We start from the raw sequence: 20,350 nt of genomic DNA, 5'->3' as shown, positions 1-20,350 counted from the left end.
TGCCTCCCTCTCACCTTGGAGGGGACTTCAGAGAATTTCAAGCAGGCCAGGTAAGGGCCCAGACCAGCTGCCTCCCTAGGCCTGTGGAAACAGTGCCTGTGGACCTCTTTGGTTAAACCTCCGATGAGGTGTTGCCAAGAAGGTCAACCAGGAGATAGAATGTTCCTAAATGCCAACCAGTGAGGAAATTAGCCAAAACAGTGGCACAAAGCCATACCTCCAAAGACACTCATGCTCACCTGGCATTTGTTGGTGCGTGATTGGGAGGACTTGGGATGGAAAGCTAGGGCTATCCCCATTTCTGTCCACCTTTCATTGGGAAGGGGTTTTGGGGGGCAGGCTCTGGAACGTGTCGTGGGCGTCACTGGCCTGGGAGAGTTCACTGCCCTGGCTTCCTGAGTGAACTCAGGCTTCCTTTTACGTCCACTTTCCACCTATGAAGTTGAGGAAATGGCAGTGGAGGGAGATGAACAAGATGGCCCTTCCAGGCTGGACACTTTGGGGACTCTATTCGGGTCATAAAGGGCAGGTAGCCGGGCGCGGTGGCTCAAGCCTGTAATCCCAGCACTTTGGGAGGCCGAGACGGGCGGATCACGAGGTCAGGAGATCGAGACCATCCTGGCTAACACGGTGAAACTCCGTCTCTACTAAAAAATACAAAAAACTAGCCGGGCAAAGTGGCGGGCGCCTGTAGTCCCAGCTACTCGGGAGGCTGAGGCAGGAGAATGGCGTGAACCCGGGAGGCGGAGCTTGCAGTGAGCTGAGATCCGGCCACTGCACTCCAGCCTGGAAAAAAAAGGGCAGGTAGTTGCCCCAACCAGGGTCAGCTCAGGTGAGGACAGGGGTTTGGCCGAGGTGACAGGATACCCAAGAAGGTAGAATCAGACCAGAATCAGACTTGGGGCTTTGTGCAGTCACAGATAATCAATGAGGAGGGAAGAACCAGGCTTGGTGGGGGAAGGACGCCAGGAGAGAGGGAAGCGCGGAGAAGCTCCACCGCCTCTGACTTAGACTCGCCAGCGGGTGGCGCTGTAGGACAAGGAGCTGAGGGTCTCTCCAGTGAGCACCGCTTCCGCCCTGGGCTGGGAGCACTCAGAGGACCCCAGAGAGCACCCACGGTGGTGCTCCCAGGGCATCTGCCACAGCCCTAGTGGATCCCCCAGCAAATGGGGGAAGGAGTGATTGGAGGAAAAAAAGAGATTACCTGGCTGAGCCTGTCCTGCCTGCCTCCGCCCAGGTCCTGGGGAAAAGCAGGCCTGGGAGGGCATCTCTGTTGCCACAATGGGGCTAATTTTGGGTTCTTCAGGAAACTCTTCTGCCTCCTGATGTGCCCTCTCCCCTTTCCATAGGGGATTTCAGAGCGAAAGAGTGGGCTCGATTCAAAATGTCCTTCAGCTTCTGGATGTATCTGGAGGAAAGCCTTCTGTCCCCATGAGCGTCCTGCCCTGCCCAGTCCCTTAGTCACTCACAGGGTTCTGGTTGACGCTTCTGCAGTGTGCTTTAGTGATAAGAAAATAATAATTCATATTAATCTATTGCTTAAAAGTGCCAGTTCCTGTGCTCATCCCTTCATATACATTCTTTCATATAATGGTCATCTAATATAGCTTGAAGACGCAGTCTGTGATGCGTGGGGCCCTGTCTCTGAGATGCACAGAGAGGCCAGGACTGTTGCTCAAGATCACACGGAAATTAATTGCTGGGCAGAGCTGGGTTTCGCGTTCTTCTGTGGCATGGCGTGCTACCGCCTGCTCAGGGCCAGCCCACTCAGACTCTGCCTGCTTGGGAGATTGGAGGGATGAAGGAAAATGAGTATTGAAGAATTTTGGCTTCCACAGCTGGGTAGATGGTGGTCTCACTTATGAGATGGGAAAGACAAAGAGAGAAGTAAGTTTGGCAGAAAAAAAATCAAATGTCTGCCTTGGCCGTGTTGGTTCACAATGAATGTCAGACACTCAAGGGGAGACGCTGAGTGGGCAGCTGGATAAATGAGTCTGGGGACAGGGCGTGGTGGCTCATGCCTGTATTACCAGCACTTTGGGAGGCTGAGGTGGGCAGATCACAAGGTCAAGAGATCAAGACCATCCTGGCCAACATGGTGAAACTCGTCTCTACTAAAAATACAAAAATTAGCTGGGCATAGTGGCCTGTGCCTGTAATCCCAGCTACTCAGGAGGCTGAGGCAGGAGAATTGCTTGAACCTGGGAGGCGGAGGCTGCAGTGAGCTGAGATTGCACCACTGCACTCCAGCCTGGGCGACAGAGCAAGACTCCATCTCAAAAAAAAGAAAGAGTCTGGGGTTGCCAGGTTGAAGATCAACATTAAGAAATCCTCGGCTGGGGCTGGGGATGGTGGGTCATGCCTGTAATCCCAGCACTTTGGGAGGCCAAGGCGGGCGGATCATGAGGTCAGATCAAGACCACGAGGTCAGGAGATTGAGACCCTCCTGGCTAACACGGTGAAACCCCGTCTCTACTAAAAATACAAAAAAAAAAAAAAATTAGCCGGGCATAGTGGGCGCCTGTGGTCCCAGTTACTCGGGAGGCTGAGGCAGGAAGCAGGAGAATGGCGTGAACTCGGGAGGCAGAGCTTGCAGTGAGCCAAGATCGTGCCACTGCAATCCAGCCTGGGCGACAGAGCGAGACTCCGTCACAAAAAAAAAAAAAAAGAAATCTTTGGCTAGGCGCGGCGGCTCATGCCTGTAATCCCAGCACTTTGGAAGGCCAGTGCGGGCAGATCACAAGGTCAAGAGATCAAGACCATCCTGGCCAACATGGTGAAACCCCTGTCTCTACTAAAAATACAAAAATTAGCTGGGTGTGTTGGCACGCACCTGTAGTCCCAGCAACTCGGGAGGCTGAGGCAGGAGAATGGCGTGAACCCGGGAGGCAGAGGTTGCAGTGAGCTGAGATCGCGTCCCTGCACTCCAGCCTGGCAACAGAGCAAGACTCCATTTCAAAAAAAATAAATAAATAAAATAAAGTAAACCTCAGATTAGAAATGATATTTAAACTTGAAAATTTGCCTCCCTCAGAAAAGGCGTGGTTGGAATGTCTTGGAGGTTAGCCAACTTGAGAGGTCTCTATGTGGCACCCTCATTTGATGGCTCTGAGGCTGGTTTGCTCACTGGTTTTCAAATGAAGACACAAAAGGAGGATGATAAATAGCATTTTTAATTTAAAATAGATCAGCATAAAATTTGCAGAGAGAAGCCAAAGAACACACAGAAAGACCGAGTAAGGAAGTGCCCAGGAATTCAGCTGAGAAGTGCAGCAGCCTGCGTTCGGCAGTCTACCCCTCGCCCGCCTGGAAGGCTCTCTTTTTCCAGAGGGGGTTGACCTTCCAAAGTCAGTCCTGGGGGAGGAGTCCATCTTGGCCTGCTTGATTGACAGGGCCCCAGCACCGAGGAGGCGGGGGCAGGCTCGAGTAATGAACCATTGGCTCTTCCTGCTGTCAGAGGTCCCAGAGAGATAATACTGCCGTGATGAGACATCAGGCATCCCAAAAACAGCAATTAAAACTCATGTTTGGAATAGAAAATGAGGGTTTTCAAAGCACGTCACTGTCATGCTTTCTGTAACAAATACGCAGGTCGTTCTTAACACGTAATGGGCAGAGCCATGGAATCGACCCTTAGCCTGGAGTCTAAAAAATTGTCTTGTAATTTAGGTTTGTCTTGGCAGGTGAGGGCTTGGGAAGAGGCAGGGTGAGCCTGCCCTAGGAGGAGAAGGAAGAGGAGGAGGTGGAGGCTCCAGGTAGAGAGGGTCACTGGGGCTAAGTGGAGACTAATGTTGGCTAACCTAAAAGGGGGGACTTTTACTGAAACCAATTAACCTAAGACTTGAATCTGAGCTCCTTGAAGCAGAAGCCGCATAAAAATGGGGGAATGTCAGGGTTGGGGCAAGATAGGGAGTCCTTCTAGGAATTTTCCATTCTGTCAAGATGGCTTCTCATGGCAGGGAGGGAGGGGTTAGGGGTGGGTGTAGTTGCCCATCCGCAGGGTCCCCTGGCGCACGGCACACTCTTCCCGGTGGGCTTTTAATGCTCTCTGGCGATCGGCTTCGGTGGGGAACGTATCCAGGTGGCGGCCCACCTGTGGACAGAAGGGAAGAGTGGGTGGGTGGGGGGAGTCTTTGGTGCAGCTCATTCTGGTTGCTCCCCTTGCCCACCCCCTACTTCAATCTTAGAGTAATGATAAAAATAGCCGTAAGAGGGAGGAAGTCATAGCAAGTGCTGTGAGTCTCCTGGTGCTGAGCTGCGAGGCAGAGAGCAGGGGCTGCCTGGGGGAAGTGTTCGTTCTTCTGTCCAGCTCCTTGCTGGGGAAGATGCAAGCAGAACAAAAGTTGCCAGACCATGACCAGACGACCATGCAATGGGACCTAGTAGCCAGCGTCCTTCACACACTGCTTTTCCACCATTAAAAACCCCAAACGAGCCACCCTGTCCAAGGGGGACCTCCTGACCATGTCTGCACTCCCTTGCTGGGAATTAGATCACTTCCCTCCTGCCCAGTGGCAGCCACCATAGGAGTCAAGAGCTGAACTTCAACAGCACCAGAAGCAGAGCTCAAGAATAAATCAGAAAAAAAAAAATGCAAGGGAGACAGATTCAAGGAGTGGGAGCCTTTTCAGTTGAGATTTTACGCAATCAGTATCTCAGCCTGCCCTTTCTTCTCAAGAAATGGTGGTGAGTGAAGACCCCGCCTCATCTCCTCATGTCCACTGTGTCTGTTACATCACCTCCAAGTGCCACAAAATCCATCCCATTAACTGAGCACAACATTCTCCTGCCTCGGCATTTCTCCTTTGGGATAACCTAAGGATGGCACAGGGTGGAAAGGGTTTGGGCTCACGTGGTCATTCCTGCATCTGGGCTTCTATCCATCTGTTAATTCATGAAATGCATGTTTATTGAACACAACTCTGTGTCAGATGTGGGGGATACAGCAGTAAACCAGAGAGACTCGGCCCTACCCTCATGGAGCTTTTAATCTAGAGGGAGAGCAGACATCCAGCAGTAACTACACAGCTATCACATTACAATGGACAGAGGGCTGGGGCATGTGCAGTGAGAACAAATTGGGCAGGTCTTGGGGAAGAGATGCATACAGGGGGTCTTGAAGGATGAGCTGGGATTCCAGGGTAAAGGGGGTAGCGTGCATGCTGGCCCTGGGGTCCAAGAGAGCTCAAGTTTGTGAGGGGATGCGGTGGCCGGGTGGAGGGTGGGCAGGGCAGGTCCTGTTTGGATTTGCAGGAGCAGCCAAAGGCTCTGCAGTGGGTTCAGGATAAAGCAGGACCCATGCCTGGGACAGCCACAGGGTGCTTGTCAAGAATCCAGGCCAGGGCCGGGCGCGGTGGCTCACGCCTGTAATCCCAGCACTTTGGGAGGCCGAGGTGGGCGGATCACGAGGTCAGGAGATCGAGACCATCCTGGCTAACATGGTGAAACCCCGTCTCTACTAAAAATACAAAAAACTAGCCGGGCGTGGTGGCAGCGCCTGTAGTCCCAGCTACTCGGGAGGCTGAGGCAGGAGAATGGCGTGAACCCGGGAGGCGGAGCTTGCAGTGAGCTGAGATCCGGCCACTGCACTCCAGCCTGGGCGACAGAGCGAGACTCCGTCTCAAAAAAAAAAAAAAAAAAAAGAATCCAGGCCAGGGTTGACCACCCTGGAGTGGTTACCTAAGCCCACAGCACTGCAGGTTAGCGTGAAGAAAGGTGACAGAAGAAGAAAAATGTGGGGAGAGAGGATGAAATATTAAACGGGGGTAGAGGGAAGATAAGGAGCGGCTTGTAGGGAAAGTCTCTGTTCTCTGGACCTGGTGGAATCCCCCTTGGACTGTTTATCATTTCACAGACGAGGGAACAGAGGCCCAGGGCAGAGTGTGGTTCAGGGCTGCCCCCACAGGGAATTGATGACCCCCAACCTCTGGACTCTAAGTTCTGGATTCTTTCTAGAATATTCTGTCACAGCTGCTGTTCCTGCTGTGTCTAGGGTGCTCCCTACACCTCACTTGCTGAGGTGAAAGAAGGCAGGGGGCTGTGGAGGGTTGTTAGAAACCCATAAAAATCAAATGGTGACTGGAGATTCTGTTCTTCCCGGAATAACCACGTTCTTCACCTTCCAGCGGACGTGGACCCCTTGGGGATGCTCTTTGGAGAGCCACAGGCCCTCTTCTTCTGGGAAAAAAAATGCCCACAAGTGCTCACATAAAAAACAGTGCAGGCAATTTAGGAGGTTTCAGGGCCCTTTGCAAGTCCCTCTAGGGACCCTCCATGGCGGCATTTCTCAGAGCTGTCCAGCCTCAGCCCAGCCACAGCACCAGTCGCAGTCCCAGCCCCAGCCTCAGGTTTCAGATTTTTTAGGTTTGCCCCAGAATCGCCTTGGGGCTCTTGCAACCAAGGGAGACGCCTGAGCCCAGCCTGAAAGCTACTGAACCCCTTAGGTCGGGGCGCGTAGCACAGTCACCCAGTGCCTACCTGGACCCAGGGCTGCATGTCTGCCGTGCAACTCATTTCCATCAATCAAACCATGATCGTGTCCTCAGCTCAATCTTAACATTTCAGAAAAATGTCCAAGTAGCCTGACAAGGCACACTGAGAAGAGAGAAGGCCTTGCACAGTGTGTAGGAGGAAAATAGTCCGTGGACAAAGGGCTTCTAGTGACACCTTTGTGACCTTCTGGCGAGTGGTAGCCTGATTTTTACACCGTGGCATGATCTTTCTGAGGCCCGTGGTTCCTAAAAGGCAGCTAGAGGCCGGGCGCAGTGGCTCACACTTGTAATTCCAGTGCTTTGGGAGGCCAAGGCGGGCGGATCACTTGTCAGGAGTTTGAGACCAGCCTGGCCTGGCCAACGTGGCAAGACCCCATCTCTACTAAAAATACAAAAATTAGCCAGGCATGGTGGTGGGCGCCTGTAGTCCCAGCTACTGGGAAGGCTAAGGCAGGAGGTTCGCCTGAACCCAGGAGGCAGAGGTTGCAGTGAGCTGAGATTGTGCCACTGCACTCCAGCCTGGGCAACAGTGAGATTCCGTCTATTAAAAAAAAAAAAAAAAAGGGCAACTAGAGATGCTTAGGAAGGCAGGTGCATTAGGGTCTTGGGGGCATGCAGCCACCCTGGTGTCCAGCTGGCTTGGACCTGAGGCATCCATGGCCTTAGTGGCCATAGTGGCCTTAGTGGCCTTAGTGGCCACTAAGTGGCCACTTAGTGGCCTTAGTGGCCTTAGTGGCATCCATGGCCTTAGTGGCATCCAGATTGGCGGTCGTGCTGTCTCTGGTGGCCAGTCACCAATGGTGTCTTTTTGTTTGCTTTTTAGAATACAGGCATATTTTTCAAATAGTAATAATAACTATATTGACTTTGCAAAATGTTTAGCATGTGAAAACAACTATCCATGTAGTTACAATGTCACTATAAGAATTTTCCTTTTCCCCCCTTCTACCCCCGAGTCAGGTTCTCACTCTGTCACCCAGGCTGGAATGCAGTGGCACAATCACGGCTCACTGCAGCCTCAAACTCTTGGGCTCAAGGGATCCTCCTGCCTCGCTTCCAAGTAGCTAGGACTTGTGTGCGCCACCATGCCCGGCTAATTTTTGTATTTTTTTGTAGAGACAAGGGTCTCAATGTGTTGACCAGGGTGGTCTGGAACCCCTAGCCTCAAGTGATCCTCTTCCCTTGGCCTCCCAAAGTTAATTTTACTTTTTAAAAAGATGTTTGTAACAGCCTTGTTGAGGTATGATTGATCTACCTAACCCGCAAAACCTGCATTTAATGTGTAAAATTTGATGAGTTTGGACATACGCAAATAGCCCTGAAACCATCACTACAATAAAAAATAGCCATCAGGCCAGGCGCGGTGGCTCACGCCTGTAATCCCAGCACTTTGGGAGGCTGAGGCAGGCAGATCACGGGGTCAGGAGATCGAGGCCATCCTGGCTAACACTGTGAAACCCCATCTCTACTAAAAAATACAAAACAAAATTAGCCGGGCGTGGTGGCGGGCACCTGTAGTCCCAGCTACTCGGGAGGCTGAGGCAGGAGAATGCCGTGAACCCGGGAGGCAGAGCTTGCAGTGAGCTGAGATCCGGCCACTGCACTCCAGCCTGGGCGACAGAGCAAGACTCTGTCTCAAAAAAAAAAAAAAAAAAAGAAAAAATAGCCATCAATGGCCAGACAAGGTGACTCACACCTGTAATCCAAGCAGTTTGGGAGACCAAGGTAAGTGGATTGCTTGAGCCCAGGAGTTAGAGACCAGCCTAGGCAACATGGCGAAACTCTGTCTCTACATATAATACAAGAATTAGCCAGGCAAGGTGGCACATGCCTGTAGTTCCAGTCACTTGAGAGACTGAGATGGGAGGATTGATTGAGCCTGGAAGGTTGAGGCTACAATGAGCCATTGTCATGCCACTGCACTCCAGACTATGGGACAGAGACCCTGTCTCCAAAATAAATAAATAAATAAATAAATAAATAAATAAATAAATTAATTAATTCCAAAGCTTCCTCATGCCCAGTTGGTTTTTTGCTGTTTTGCTTTTTGGAGATCTTTTTGGTGAGAACCCTTAAGATGAGATCTGATCTCTTAGCAGCATTTTCAAGTGCACAGAATAGTATATGAACTATTGCTTTTTTTTTTTTTTTTTTTGAGGCAGAGTTTTGCTCCTGTTGCCCAGGCTGGAGTGCAATGGTATGATCTCGGCTCACTGCAACCTCCACCTCCTGGGTTCAAGTGATTCTCCTGCCTCAGCCTCCCAAGTAGCTGGGATTACAGGTGTGTACCACCACGCCCGGCTAATTTTTTGTATTTTTATTAGAAACGGGGTTTCTCCATGTTGGCCAGGCTGGTCTCGAACTCCTCACCTCAGGGGATCCACCCGCCTCGGCCTCGAAAAGTGCTGGGATTACAGGCGTGAGCCATGGTGCCCACGTATATGCATTACTGTTAACTCTAGGCACAGTGTTGTACAGCAGGTCTCTAGAGAGTATTCATTTTGCATAAATGAAACTACCCCTTGAATAGCAGCTCCCATTTCCCCCTGCCCCAAGTCCCTGGCAGCCATGTTTCTTCTCTCTGCTTCTCTGGGTGCCCATGGCTCGTCATAGGGGAGCAAAGCTCTGCAAACCACCTCTCGGCCATGTCCATTCCTTCCTCCTTGGCCCTTGTAGTGAGCTGAACCATGACTCCCAAAAAGATAGGTCCATGTACTAACCCCCAGAACTTGAGAATGTGGCCTTATTTGGAGACAGGGTCTTTGCAGATAATTAAATATCTTGAGATGAGATCATCCTAGATTATTCAGGTGGGCCCTAAATCCAATCACAAGCGTCTTTAGAAGAAACAGCAGACACAGAGGAGACAGCTATGTGAAGGCAGAGGCAGAGATGAGAGCGATGTGGCCACAACCGAGAAGCATCAGGAGCCCGCAGGAGCTGGAGGAGGCAGGGAGGGTTCTCCCTAGAACCTCCCAGGAAGTGCAGCCCTGATGACACTTTGATTTGTTGGTCTGGCCCCTCCAGAACTGTGAGAGCAAACATTTCTATGGTCTTATGCCACCAAGTTTGTGACAATTTGTTAAAGCAGCCTCTAGAAGCTAATATAGCCCTCGAGCCATTCCCTGGGCAAATCAGCATGCAGCAATGGTGGGCGGGGCTGCGGCTGGCTCTGCTGGTGGCAGGAGGCTCGCCAGCACCCACTCATCTCATACCCTAAGAAGGTGACTGGGGGATTGAAGCCCTAAGGAGCTGCTCAGTCTAACCACACAAGGACAAAAGAGAACCCTGATGAGAAATTTTCTTTTTTCGCCATCGCCCTTTACTTAGAAACTTCACTGAGGCCGGGCGCGGTGGCTCACGCCTGTAATCCCAGCACTTTGGGAGGCCGAGGCGGGCGGATCACAAGGTCAGGAGATCGAGACCACGGTGAAACCCCGTCTCTACTAAAAATACAAAAAACTAGCCGGGCGAGGTGGCGGGCGCCTGTAGTCCCAGCTACTCCGGAGGCTGAGGCAGGAGAATGGCGTAAACCCGGGAGGCGGAGCTTGCAGTGAGCTGAGATCCGGCCACTGCACTCCAGCCTGGGCGACAGAGTGAGACTCCGTCTCAAAAAAAAAAAAAAAAAAAGAAACTTCACTGAAGCAGAAGCGTTCACCCATCCATCCATCTAAAAAATATCTATTAAGCACCTACTGTGTGCCAGCAGCTGCTAAGCACATACCCCTTGCACTTCAGAGCTCCAAGTTCCATATTCCCCTTGGTTTTCTAAAGGAGTGTTTTGGGCATGAGAGGCTCCCCGTCAATGACTAACCACACACACTTTGGCACCTGCTGTGCACTGACATTGGGAGAGGCAGAGCGCATGTCACCTGTGGTCTCTGATGTGGATGACTTCCCATTCCAACTGGAATCTCACGGAGTGAATTCATCCCAGAGGGGAGCTCGAGGAAGGGCTCGTCCTCTATGAAGCAGGGTCTGCTCCTGGCCTGTTTCCTGAGGGACCCCCAGAACCTGGCATTTGAGAAGTGTTTAAACAAGGTTGGGTGGGCGATCAAATGTATGAATGAATGATGAGTGAAGGAAATTGAGAGAATCTGACCTCTGGCGGCCAGCAAGGGCTTCTCATGCCAGAAGGGACTTGAGTGTGCCCTGGAAGGACTGTGGCGAGGGAGGTGGGAAGGGAGGGAACAGAAGGAAAACAGATCCTCAGAAGCCGGAGGGGGCCCAGTGAGGTGGAGTCTGGAGGCGAAAACCAAAGGAGATGCTTAGTGCCTGGGTCTGGCAGACTCCACTGAAAGCGAACTCAAGCAAAAGTGTCTACCCCAGGTGGGATGGTCTCTTCAGAAAGAGAAGGGAGATGGGGCCTATTCGGGACCCACAAAGTCTCCAAATCCCTAACCAAAAAAACCAGTTGTCTGTGGAGAGGGGAGTTCCGATCCTTAATGGGCCTGGTAGCTGGGTGCCTCTCTGCAAAATTTGTCCTGGAGGCCAGAACTGGCATGTTCAGCCCCTTGTCAACAGTAATGCTAGGACAAGAACAGACCTGCTATTTGCTGGGCGCTGTGCATTTATTTCATATAAGCCTCGGAATGCCCCGAGGAGGCCGGCACCATCGTTGTCTCCATTTTACAGATGGGAAAATGGAAGTCCCAGAAGGTTAAGTCATTTGCCCCTTTTCAGAGATTGAACCCAGAGCTGCAAGACTCAAGGCCCCAGGCTCTTCATCACAGGCTCCATTGCCTCTTATTAAATGCTCATGGAGTCCGTGAAGCAAAAGTCGCTGGCTGCAAGGTCATGGCTCTGCCCCACATGCACACTCCCCCCTCTCCAAGCAGCCCAGCCACACATGAGGAGCCTGATTACAAGTTAGGCCTCAAGCCCTTGTGTGGTCACGACCCTGTGGACCCCTGGAGTCGAAGGATGAAGAGCTATGGAGCAAGGAATTCCTTCTGAGATGCTTCTAAATTAAGCCATCTGCGGTCTGTCTCTGCCTGGAGCTAAGAAATTGTAACGGCTTTGGCAGGAGACAGCTTTGCTGAATGGAGCTCTGAGCTACTCTAAGGTCAAGGCAGGTAAATAAGAGGCAAGTGCCACAGCCGCCAGCAGCCCTGGGAGCCGGGCGGGCGGGCAGCTTTATCCGGGTTGGCGATGGAGCTGGTCCTGTTCGAATGGGGAGCATTGCACAAATCTCAATAGCATCGCAGAAATAAGGACGGAGTGCTGCCATGCAGTGTCCTGGAAATACCCCAGTGAGGAAGGCAGAGCCCACAGGGACCCAGGGAGACATCTCGGGAAGCGGTCACTAAACACATTATGCATGTGATTGTGACATTTAGACAAGAGCTATATATATAAATTTTTTTTTTTTTTTTTTTTTAAGAAGGAGTTTCATTCTCGTTGCCCAGGCTGGAGTGCAGTGGTGCGATCTCGGCTAACTGCAAACTCTGCCTCCCGGGTTCCAGCGATTCTCCTACCTCAGCTTCCTGAGTAGCTGGGATTACAGGTGTCCGCCACCAGGCCCGGCTAATTTTTTGTATTTTTAGTAGAGATGGGGTTTCACCATGTTGGCCAAGCTGGTCTCGAACTCCTGACCTTAGGTGATCCACCCGCCTTGGCCTCCCAAAGTGCTGGGATTATAGGCACGAGCCACAGCGCCCGGCCGACAAGAGCTATTTAATAAGATTGTGGACTGGGTGATCTACCTCTATCTGGGGCTCAGGAAGGGCTCTCTGGGGAGGATGAAGGAGCAAGCCAGGGGTAAAGGAAGGGGCAAAGGAGGAATGGGGGTGAATTCGAGGAAACGAAAGCAAGCCCTTGCTGTCATGGGCAGCCAGGTGTGTCAGGGGAGATGAGCAGCTACTAGATCCTGGAAGAGATTTCCACTCCATGTGCCTAGGAATCATAGTTCCCTCCTGGGATAACATCCTTTTCCTCTCTGCTACTGGATCAGAATAAAATATTCCCAGAGAGTCAGGTTTGGAAGGGAGCTTAGGGATACTGAATCTAACTCTCTCATACTACAGATGGGAATCCCAAGGGCCTAAGGTGGGAAGTGACCCTCCCAGGTCTCCCGCGAGTCCTGGGCAGAGCTGAGACCTGCCGCCAGACAGCAGTCCCCTTCCTCAGCACCGCAGTCCCTGAACCGAGGTCTCACTTTGCCTCCTGCATCTAGAGCCCTGGGCCCCAGTTTCTCACTGATTTGAAAGCATCGGTGCTTTTCCAATCCACTTGTAATGAACCAACTTTTCATTTGATTGATATCCTTAATGGTACCTTTGACATTTCACTAATGTTTACTCTGTTGTTCTTTTTCTAGCATCTAGAGTCGTTGGCTTAGCTAATTACCTTTCATCTTTCTTTTTTCTCCAATATTAGCATTATATAACACAGCGTTAGCAACTGTGTTCCCTCTAAATTCTCTTTTAGCTCATCTCACAAGTTTTGAGTATATTTATTTTTGCTCAGTTCTCTTTTAATCTGATTTCTATCTAATTTCTGTTTGGATTTCTCCTTTGATTCCTAAGTTATTTATAAGCATGATTTTACATTTCCAGGCAATTTTATCACTTAGGTTTGTTACTGATTTCTAATTCAATTTCTTTGGTGCTAAAGTAATCCTCACAAGTCAGACCCTTTGGTATTTATTGAGGTTTTGCTTTGTATTCTTGCTTGAAAAATCTGTTCTACTTTCAATGAAAAAATCCCCATGTGGAATGAACTGGTGCTATCCTAGAGAAGATGTCAATAGGAACTGGGTTGGGGCTAAGATGTGGCCCTTGTCCTTGTATTTACGTATTCATGATTTTATTCTATGCTTATTTATTAACCATCCACTGTGTGTCAGAGATGGGGCTAGTCCCAGAGATACAGTGAGAAACTACTAATAAAAATAAAATCGGCCGGGTGCGGTGGCTCACGCCTGTAATCCTAGCACTTTGGGAGGCCGAGGTGGGTGGATCACGAGGTCAGAATATCAAGACTGTCCTGGCTAACACCGTGAAACCCCATCTCTACTAAAAAAATACAAAAAATTAGCCAGGCATGGTGGCTGGCGCCTGTAGTCCCAGCTACACGGGAGGCTGAGGCAGGAGAATGGCGTGAACCCGGGAGGCGGAGCTTGCAGTGAGCCGAGATCGCGCCACTGCACTCCAGCCTGGGCAACAGAGTGAGACTCCGTCTCAATAAATAAATAAATAAATAAATAAAATAAAATAAAATAAAATCACACAACGAATTCTTCAATTAGAATTGGGTTCAGTATTAAAGGAAATACCAGGTTCTGTAAGAGTTTATGATACAGAGATTCCAACTCTGATTGAGGTCAGAGAAGGCTTCCCTGAGGAAATAGCACACAAGCAGATACTCAGAGAGACAGAGTAGCTGGTGCAGGGGTCCCAACGGCAGAAGAAAGGAACGGGTGGTTTCCAGAGGGGAAATTTGAGTGGCCAACAAACAGGACAGTATGCTCAACGCAACGCATCATCAGGGAACAGCACATTAAGCAAGAGAATAAGCATTTCACACCCATCGGATTGGTAATAATGGGAATGAGTCTAACATGAGAAACGAGAACTTCCATGCACTACTAGCGAATGTGTTCATCCGTACAACCTATTTAGACGGACTTGGCATAGCCAGAAAGTTTACACACATTCCATGGAACCCACGAGTCCATGTTTACATACATGCCCTGCAGAAATTCTCAAAAATGTCCACTAAGAGACGTGCATAAGGAATCCTCACGGTAGTACCATGTCAATAAATGCCGGAAATAACTGCATGTGCATAAGTGGGGCCAGCTAGGACGAAGGGTGGTGAATTCAGACGGTGGAACACCTTGCATCCACTACAGTGAACACTCCAGAGAGGCCCCGCCCAACATGGCAGCTCCCAGTCACACGCAGCTATTTCAATGTCAATGGATTAAAATAGAACAAAATCTAAAACTTAGTTCCTCAGTTGCACTAACTACATACCAAGTGCTCAATAGGCTGGGTACAGCGGCTCACACTTGTAATTTCAGCTTTTTGGGAGGCTGAGGCAGGAGAATCGCTTAAGCTCAGAAGTTTGAGACCAGCCTAGACAACATAGCAAGACTCCATCTCTACAAAAAAATTTTAGCAGGGCATGGTTGCACCCACCTGTGGTCCCAGGAAACTCAGGAGACTGAGGGGGAGGATTGCTTGAGCCCAGGAGGCAGAGGCTGCAGTAATTCATGATCTTACCCCTGCACTCCAGCCTAGGTGACAGAGTGAGGTGCTATCTCTAAAAACAAAACCCAAAAAAGTCAAAACAAACAAACAAAAAAAACCCCAAGTGCGGCCAGGTGCGGTGGTTCACGCCTGTAATCCCAGCACTTTGGGAGGCCGAGGCAGGCTGATCACGAGGTCAGGAGTTTGAGTCCATCCTGACCAACATGGTGAAACCCCGTCTCTACTAAAAATATAAAAATTAGCCAGTTGTGGTAGTGCGTGTCTGCAATCTCAGCAACTCAGGAGGTGGAGGCAGGAGAATCTCTTGAATCTGGGAGGTGGAGGTTGCAGTGAGCTGAGATCGTGCCACTACACTCCAGCCTGGAAGACTGAGCGAGACTCCATCTCAAAAAAAAAAAAACCCAAGTGCTCAATGGCCCTGAGTGGCCAGTGGCTACTGCAGTGGACAGGTAGATGTAGAACATTTTTATCAGAAAGTTATATTAGGGCCGGGCGCGGTGGCTCACGCCTGTAATCCCAGCACTTTGGGAGGCCGAGACGGGCGGATCACGAGGTCAGGAGATCGAGACCATCCTGGCTAACACAGTGAAACCCCGTCTCTACTAAAAATACAAAAAATTAGCCGGGTGCGGTGGGGGGGGCGCCTGTAGTCCCAGCTACACGGGAGGCTGAGGCAGGAGAATGGCGTGAACCCGGGAGGCGGAGCTTGCAGTGAGCCGAGATTGCGCCACTGCACTCCAGCCTGGGCGACAGAGCGAGACTCCGTCTCAAAAAAAAAAAAAAAAAAAAAAAAAAAAAAAAAGAGAAAGTTATATTAGACAGTGTTGTTCCAGATCTATCAGAACCAATGCATATAAATCTCAAAAACCCAACGTTGCATGAAAGAAAATTTACAGAATGGAACCTAAGCATGATTTCCTTGACATGAAAAAAATAAAAAACATACAAAATGCATCCCTGTGTTGCTCCAGCATATGTGTGAATCTGCTTAGACAGGAAAGGGGCGGAAGGAAAAGAATGTTCTCAGAGGTCATGCTAGGCTCTGCCTCTGGGAGGGAGGGGAGTGAGTCCAGGGAGCAAAGCATGGAGGATTTCAGTTTTATTTCTACGTGACTGTTGTCTTCTCCTCTTTTTCATATGAAAACACAAATATGGGTTCAAACTGTGTTTGTGGGAGGTGACCTGGGGTGAGGGAGGGCCTCCCCGTGCCACACACAGTTTAGAAAGAGTAACTCTGTTTTATGAGTTTCACTTATTGGAGATGTGGGTAGGATTCCAAACTTGAATACAAAGTTTTGCCATAGGAACCGTAGCTGCCAGTGGTGGGTGACGTTGGCTTATGTATGTGACTTCTCGATGGCCCTTCCTGTTGGGCTTATCCAGCTTCATGGGGGCTTAAATTCACCTCCATGCCTGAGAAAATATCCAAGACGCAGAGGCTCTCCCTGGGGGTGAGGCGTTGCACGGCACCAGCCTTCTGCTGGGTTGAATGGCTCTGGTTCACAAGCTGAAAAGCGGGCTGCCTTTGCCTTCTTCTCCTTCCCTCTTTCCTTGCCTTCTTACCCTCTCCGCCTGATGCCTCTGCCACAGGTGGGGGGTTCAGGCAGCCACAGCCCTGGGGCTCTTCATGTTGGGAGGGCAGGGGCCGTGTGTTTTGTGTTGAGCCTCCTGTCCAGTGTCATGCCTTGCTGTTGCTTGCGAAGCCATGCCAGAGACACGTGGAGGGTGTGTGTGTGTACACGCACCACAATGGCCAGAAGAAACCAAATCCGGCGCTGTACAAATTCACAGGTCAATCAGCTTTGCCACAGTACTTTCTGAGTCCAGGTCCCCGACCCAGTCCTACCGCCGGGGCAGCTGAGCCAGCAGACGCCCCCCTCCCCATGCATTGGGCACACGAAGGTCCCTGAACTGCACACCAAGCTTCCAGTGCCAGGTCTGGAGACTGAGAAAGCAAAAGGGAGGATCTGGGGGGTGGGGGGAAACAGATTAAGAAAAAAAAAAAATCTGCCAAAGAACTAAAAAAAAAAAAAAAAAAAAAAAGACAGCCATAGAGATTTTCGTTGAGTTTTTAAGTGACAACTGCTCAGGTGACTGGGAGAGAGATTTTGCTTTAAAAGATTGAGAGGCTGTCTCCTCTAATGAGAGGCACTTGAAAATTATGGATCAGTCCCAGGTCAGTAATTCCTGTCGAGTTTGGGGCAGCTGGAGGTCAGAGGCCCCGGTAGAACACAGATTCATGCAGGACGTCGTTGGAGAGCAGGCTGGGTCCTCAGCTCTGATGTAGCAGGTTGTCGTTTAAGTAATTAACAAGGGTAACAATCTCTCCTGAGACATCTGGTCCCCTAGATTGTTATTCTGCCACTGGCTCTCATTTCTCTGTGGTCCAAAAATAGATGAGCAAGGACACAGGACCCGACCCTCCCTGCTGACACATGCTGCGATTTCAAAGAACAGCCAAGCTCAGCTTGGAAAACAAACTTCCTGCCTTCCTGCAAGGTCTAATGTAGGTTCTCAAACGGCACTGGCACCACTCTCGGTGAACCGTGCCCAGGGAATGGGGAGGAGCAGCGACCTTGAGGGAATGGGGTGGGGGACCACTCGTTTGACAAAGGAGGAGACTGAAGCCCAGGAAGGGTAGGACACCGGTCCAAGGACACCCAGCTACTAAGTGACAGAGCCCCAACAGGAATCCAGAGCTGTCCTCCATGGACTCACTGCAGGGCTGCGGAACTTACCGGAGCAGAAGGAAAGTTAGATATTTGTGCCTTTGAAAATGAGAATTGATTTGCTCCTTCGAGAAGCCATACCAATGGCTCCAGGTCATTCGCAAGGATTAGTGAAGGCCAGTCAGCAGCAGTTGAAATCAAAATTGAACAATGAAGCTGTTTGCTAGACGCTACTAGCAAAATAATTGGGTAATGCCAGTCCCAAGGTGGGGTGTGCGTGTGAACTTTCCATCAACCTCGGGTCAGCTCCTAAGCTTCTTCAGCTTCTAAGTTCAATAGGCTGCAGGTGAATGAGAGTTGTATTGGAGGACACAGCAGACTCCCCTCCTCTGAGGCCAGACCTCGGTGGCCAATTATCACCCTGTTCTGGCCCCTAAAGTCAGAATCTAGGTGATGATCACTCATCTGATTCAACTGGACCATCTTTTAAAGTGACTCTTTTTTAAAACAGCTTTATTGAGGTATAATTCACATACCATAAACTTCACCAATTTTAGCATGTTCTTAGGATTGTACAACCACCTCCACACTCTAAGTTTAGAACATTTCATCACTCCCAAAAGAAACTTTATAGCCATTAGCAGTCACTCCTATTCCTCTTCCCTAGCCTCTGGAAACCACTAATCTATTTCCTGTTGGTGTGGCTTTCCCTATTTTGGACTCTTCATATAAATGGAATTATACAATGTGGGGTCTTTTGTGACTGGCTGCTTTCATTCCCTTAACATCATGTTTTCAAGGTTCATCCACGTTACGACACAGAGCATCACTTCGTTCCTTTCCAGGGAATAGTATTCCTTTGTATGGATGGACCACGTTTTTGTTACCCATTCATCAGTTGATGGACCTTGGGTTGTTTCCATTTTTTACTATTATGAGTAATGCTGCTAGAACATTCATGTACAAGTTTTTGTGTGGATGTATGTTTTCATTTCTCTTGGGTGTTTATCTAAGAGTAGAATTTCTGGTTGATACAGGAGCTTTATGTTTAGCCTTTTGGAGAACTGCCAAAGTGTTTCCAACTTGGCTGCACCATTTTTGATTCCCACCAGCACGTATGGGTGTTCCAGTTTCTCCATCTCCTCACCAACACTTGTTGTTGTCGGTTATTTTCACTCTAGCCATCCTAGGGGCAGTGAAGTCCCATCTCATTGTGATTTTGATTTGTGTTTCCATGATGGCTCATGATGTTGTTGAGCATCTTTTCATGTGTTTGTTTATCTCCTTTGGAGAAATGTCTGTTCCTATCTTTTGCCTTTTTTTTTTTTTTTTTTTTTTTTTTGAGACAGAGTCTCGCTCTGTCACCCAGGCTGGAGTGCAGTGGCACAATCTCAGCTCAATGAAAGCTCTGCCTCCCAGGTTTACACCATTCTTCTGCCTCAGCCTCCTGAGTAACTGGGACTACAGGTCCCCGCCACTACGCCTGGCTAATTATTTTGTATTTTTACTAGAGAAGGAGTTTCACCATGTTAGCCAGAATGGTCTCGATCTCCTGACCTTGTGATCTGCCCGCCTTGGCCTCCCAAAGTGCTGGGATTACAGGCGGGAGCCACTGCGCTCAGCCACCCATTTTTAAATTGAGTTATTTATCTTTTTATTACTGATTTTTTTTTCTTTTTGAGACAGAGTCTTGCTGTGTCACCTAGGCTGGAGTGCAATGGCACAATCTTGGCTCACTGCAACCTCTGCCTCCTGGGTTCAAGTGAATCTCCTGCCTCAGCCTCCTGAGTAGCTGGGATTACAGGTGTGTGCCATCACGCCTGGCTAATTTTTATATTTTTAGTAGAGACGGGGTTTCACCATGTTGGTCGGGCTTGTCTCGAACTCCTAACCTCAGGTGATCTGCCCACCTTGGCCTCCCAAAGTGCTGGGATTACAGGCGTGAGCCACCACACCCGTCCTTATTTTTATTTATTTTTTTGAGACAGAGTTTCACTTTTGTTGCCCAGGCTGGAGTGCAATGGCACAATCTCAGCTCACTGCAACCTCTGCCTCCTGGGTTCAAGCGATTCTCCTGCCTCAGCCTCCTGAGTAGCTGGGATTACAGGCACCTCCACCACACCTGGTTGATTTTTATATTTTTAGTAGAGATGGGGGTTTCACCATGTTGGCCAGGCTAATCTGGAACTCCTGACCTCAGGTGATCCTCCTGCCTCTGCCTCCCAAAGCGCTGGGATTACAGGCATGAGCCACTGCACCTGGACTTTATTACTGACTTATAAGAGTAATTTATATATTCATCAACACAAGTCTCTTGACAGACATATGATTTACAAATATTTTCTCCCATTCTGCTGGTTGTCTTCTTATTTTCTTGATAGTATTGTTTGAAGCACAAAAGCTTTCAAAGTTTAGTGAAGTCTAATTTATTTATTTTTATGTAGTGGGCTATATATTTTATTTCCTTTTCTATAAATATCATCTTAATATGGCATAAAAAGATAAGCAATTTTAGGAATACCTAGCAATTTATTTTCATGACCTCTCTAAGGCAGGGATGGCAGTACTGTTTCATTTCACTTAGCTCTAATAGACTGGTGGTAGCTGATGGCCATCGTCTGTTACAAAATATTCTAAGGCCGAACCCAGACAGGTGAAAAAAAGCACACAACGATTGATCAGTAAGGTTGGCCATGGGCACAGCAGGGAGGTAGAGTGCCACGTTTTCACTCTAAAAGATCAACGTGGAGTCTCCCATGGTAACAATGGTGCTTATAAACTCAGAACTGGGGGAGGAGACATCTACATGTTCCACTGCCCTCAACTCTCTCACTCTTTATGCAACCTCAGGTCCCCGGCACCTGGGATAGCCAGCGGGTAGGTTGGAGCAAGGGGAGGATGCAGAGACGGAAAGAAAAGAGGAGGCCAGCAGGGGCTGGGGAAGGACTCCCTACAGCCTTGTGAGTTACCGAGT

General features: G+C 49.5%; 2 protein-coding genes across 7 annotated transcripts in view; one reads left to right on the top strand and one right to left on the bottom strand.

Moving 5' to 3' along the window:
• Positions 1 to 20,350, top strand: part of LOC105464063 (DEAD-box helicase 31) — a 179,964-nt gene that overhangs the window by 95,750 nt on the left and 63,864 nt on the right. The gene's annotated exons all lie outside the window — the stretch shown is intronic.
• The window catches only part of LOC105464065 (cilia and flagella associated protein 77), a 170,857-nt gene continuing 153,662 nt past the window's right edge, over positions 3,156 to 20,350 (bottom strand). The window contains exon 6 of the mRNA XM_011711726.2: positions 3,156 to 4,093. Coding sequence (XP_011710028.1) covers positions 3,971 to 4,093 — 123 coding nt within the window. The 3' untranslated portion in view covers positions 3,156 to 3,970. The remainder of the gene's footprint in view (positions 4,094 to 20,350) is intronic.

This window comes from Macaca nemestrina, chromosome 14 (assembly GCF_043159975.1).
Source record: "Macaca nemestrina isolate mMacNem1 chromosome 14, mMacNem.hap1, whole genome shotgun sequence".
In the NCBI taxonomy this organism is placed as follows: Eukaryota; Metazoa; Chordata; class Mammalia; order Primates; family Cercopithecidae; genus Macaca; species Macaca nemestrina.
Note: the sequence above shows the minus strand (reverse complement) of the source record. Positions and strands in the feature narration are given on the sequence as shown.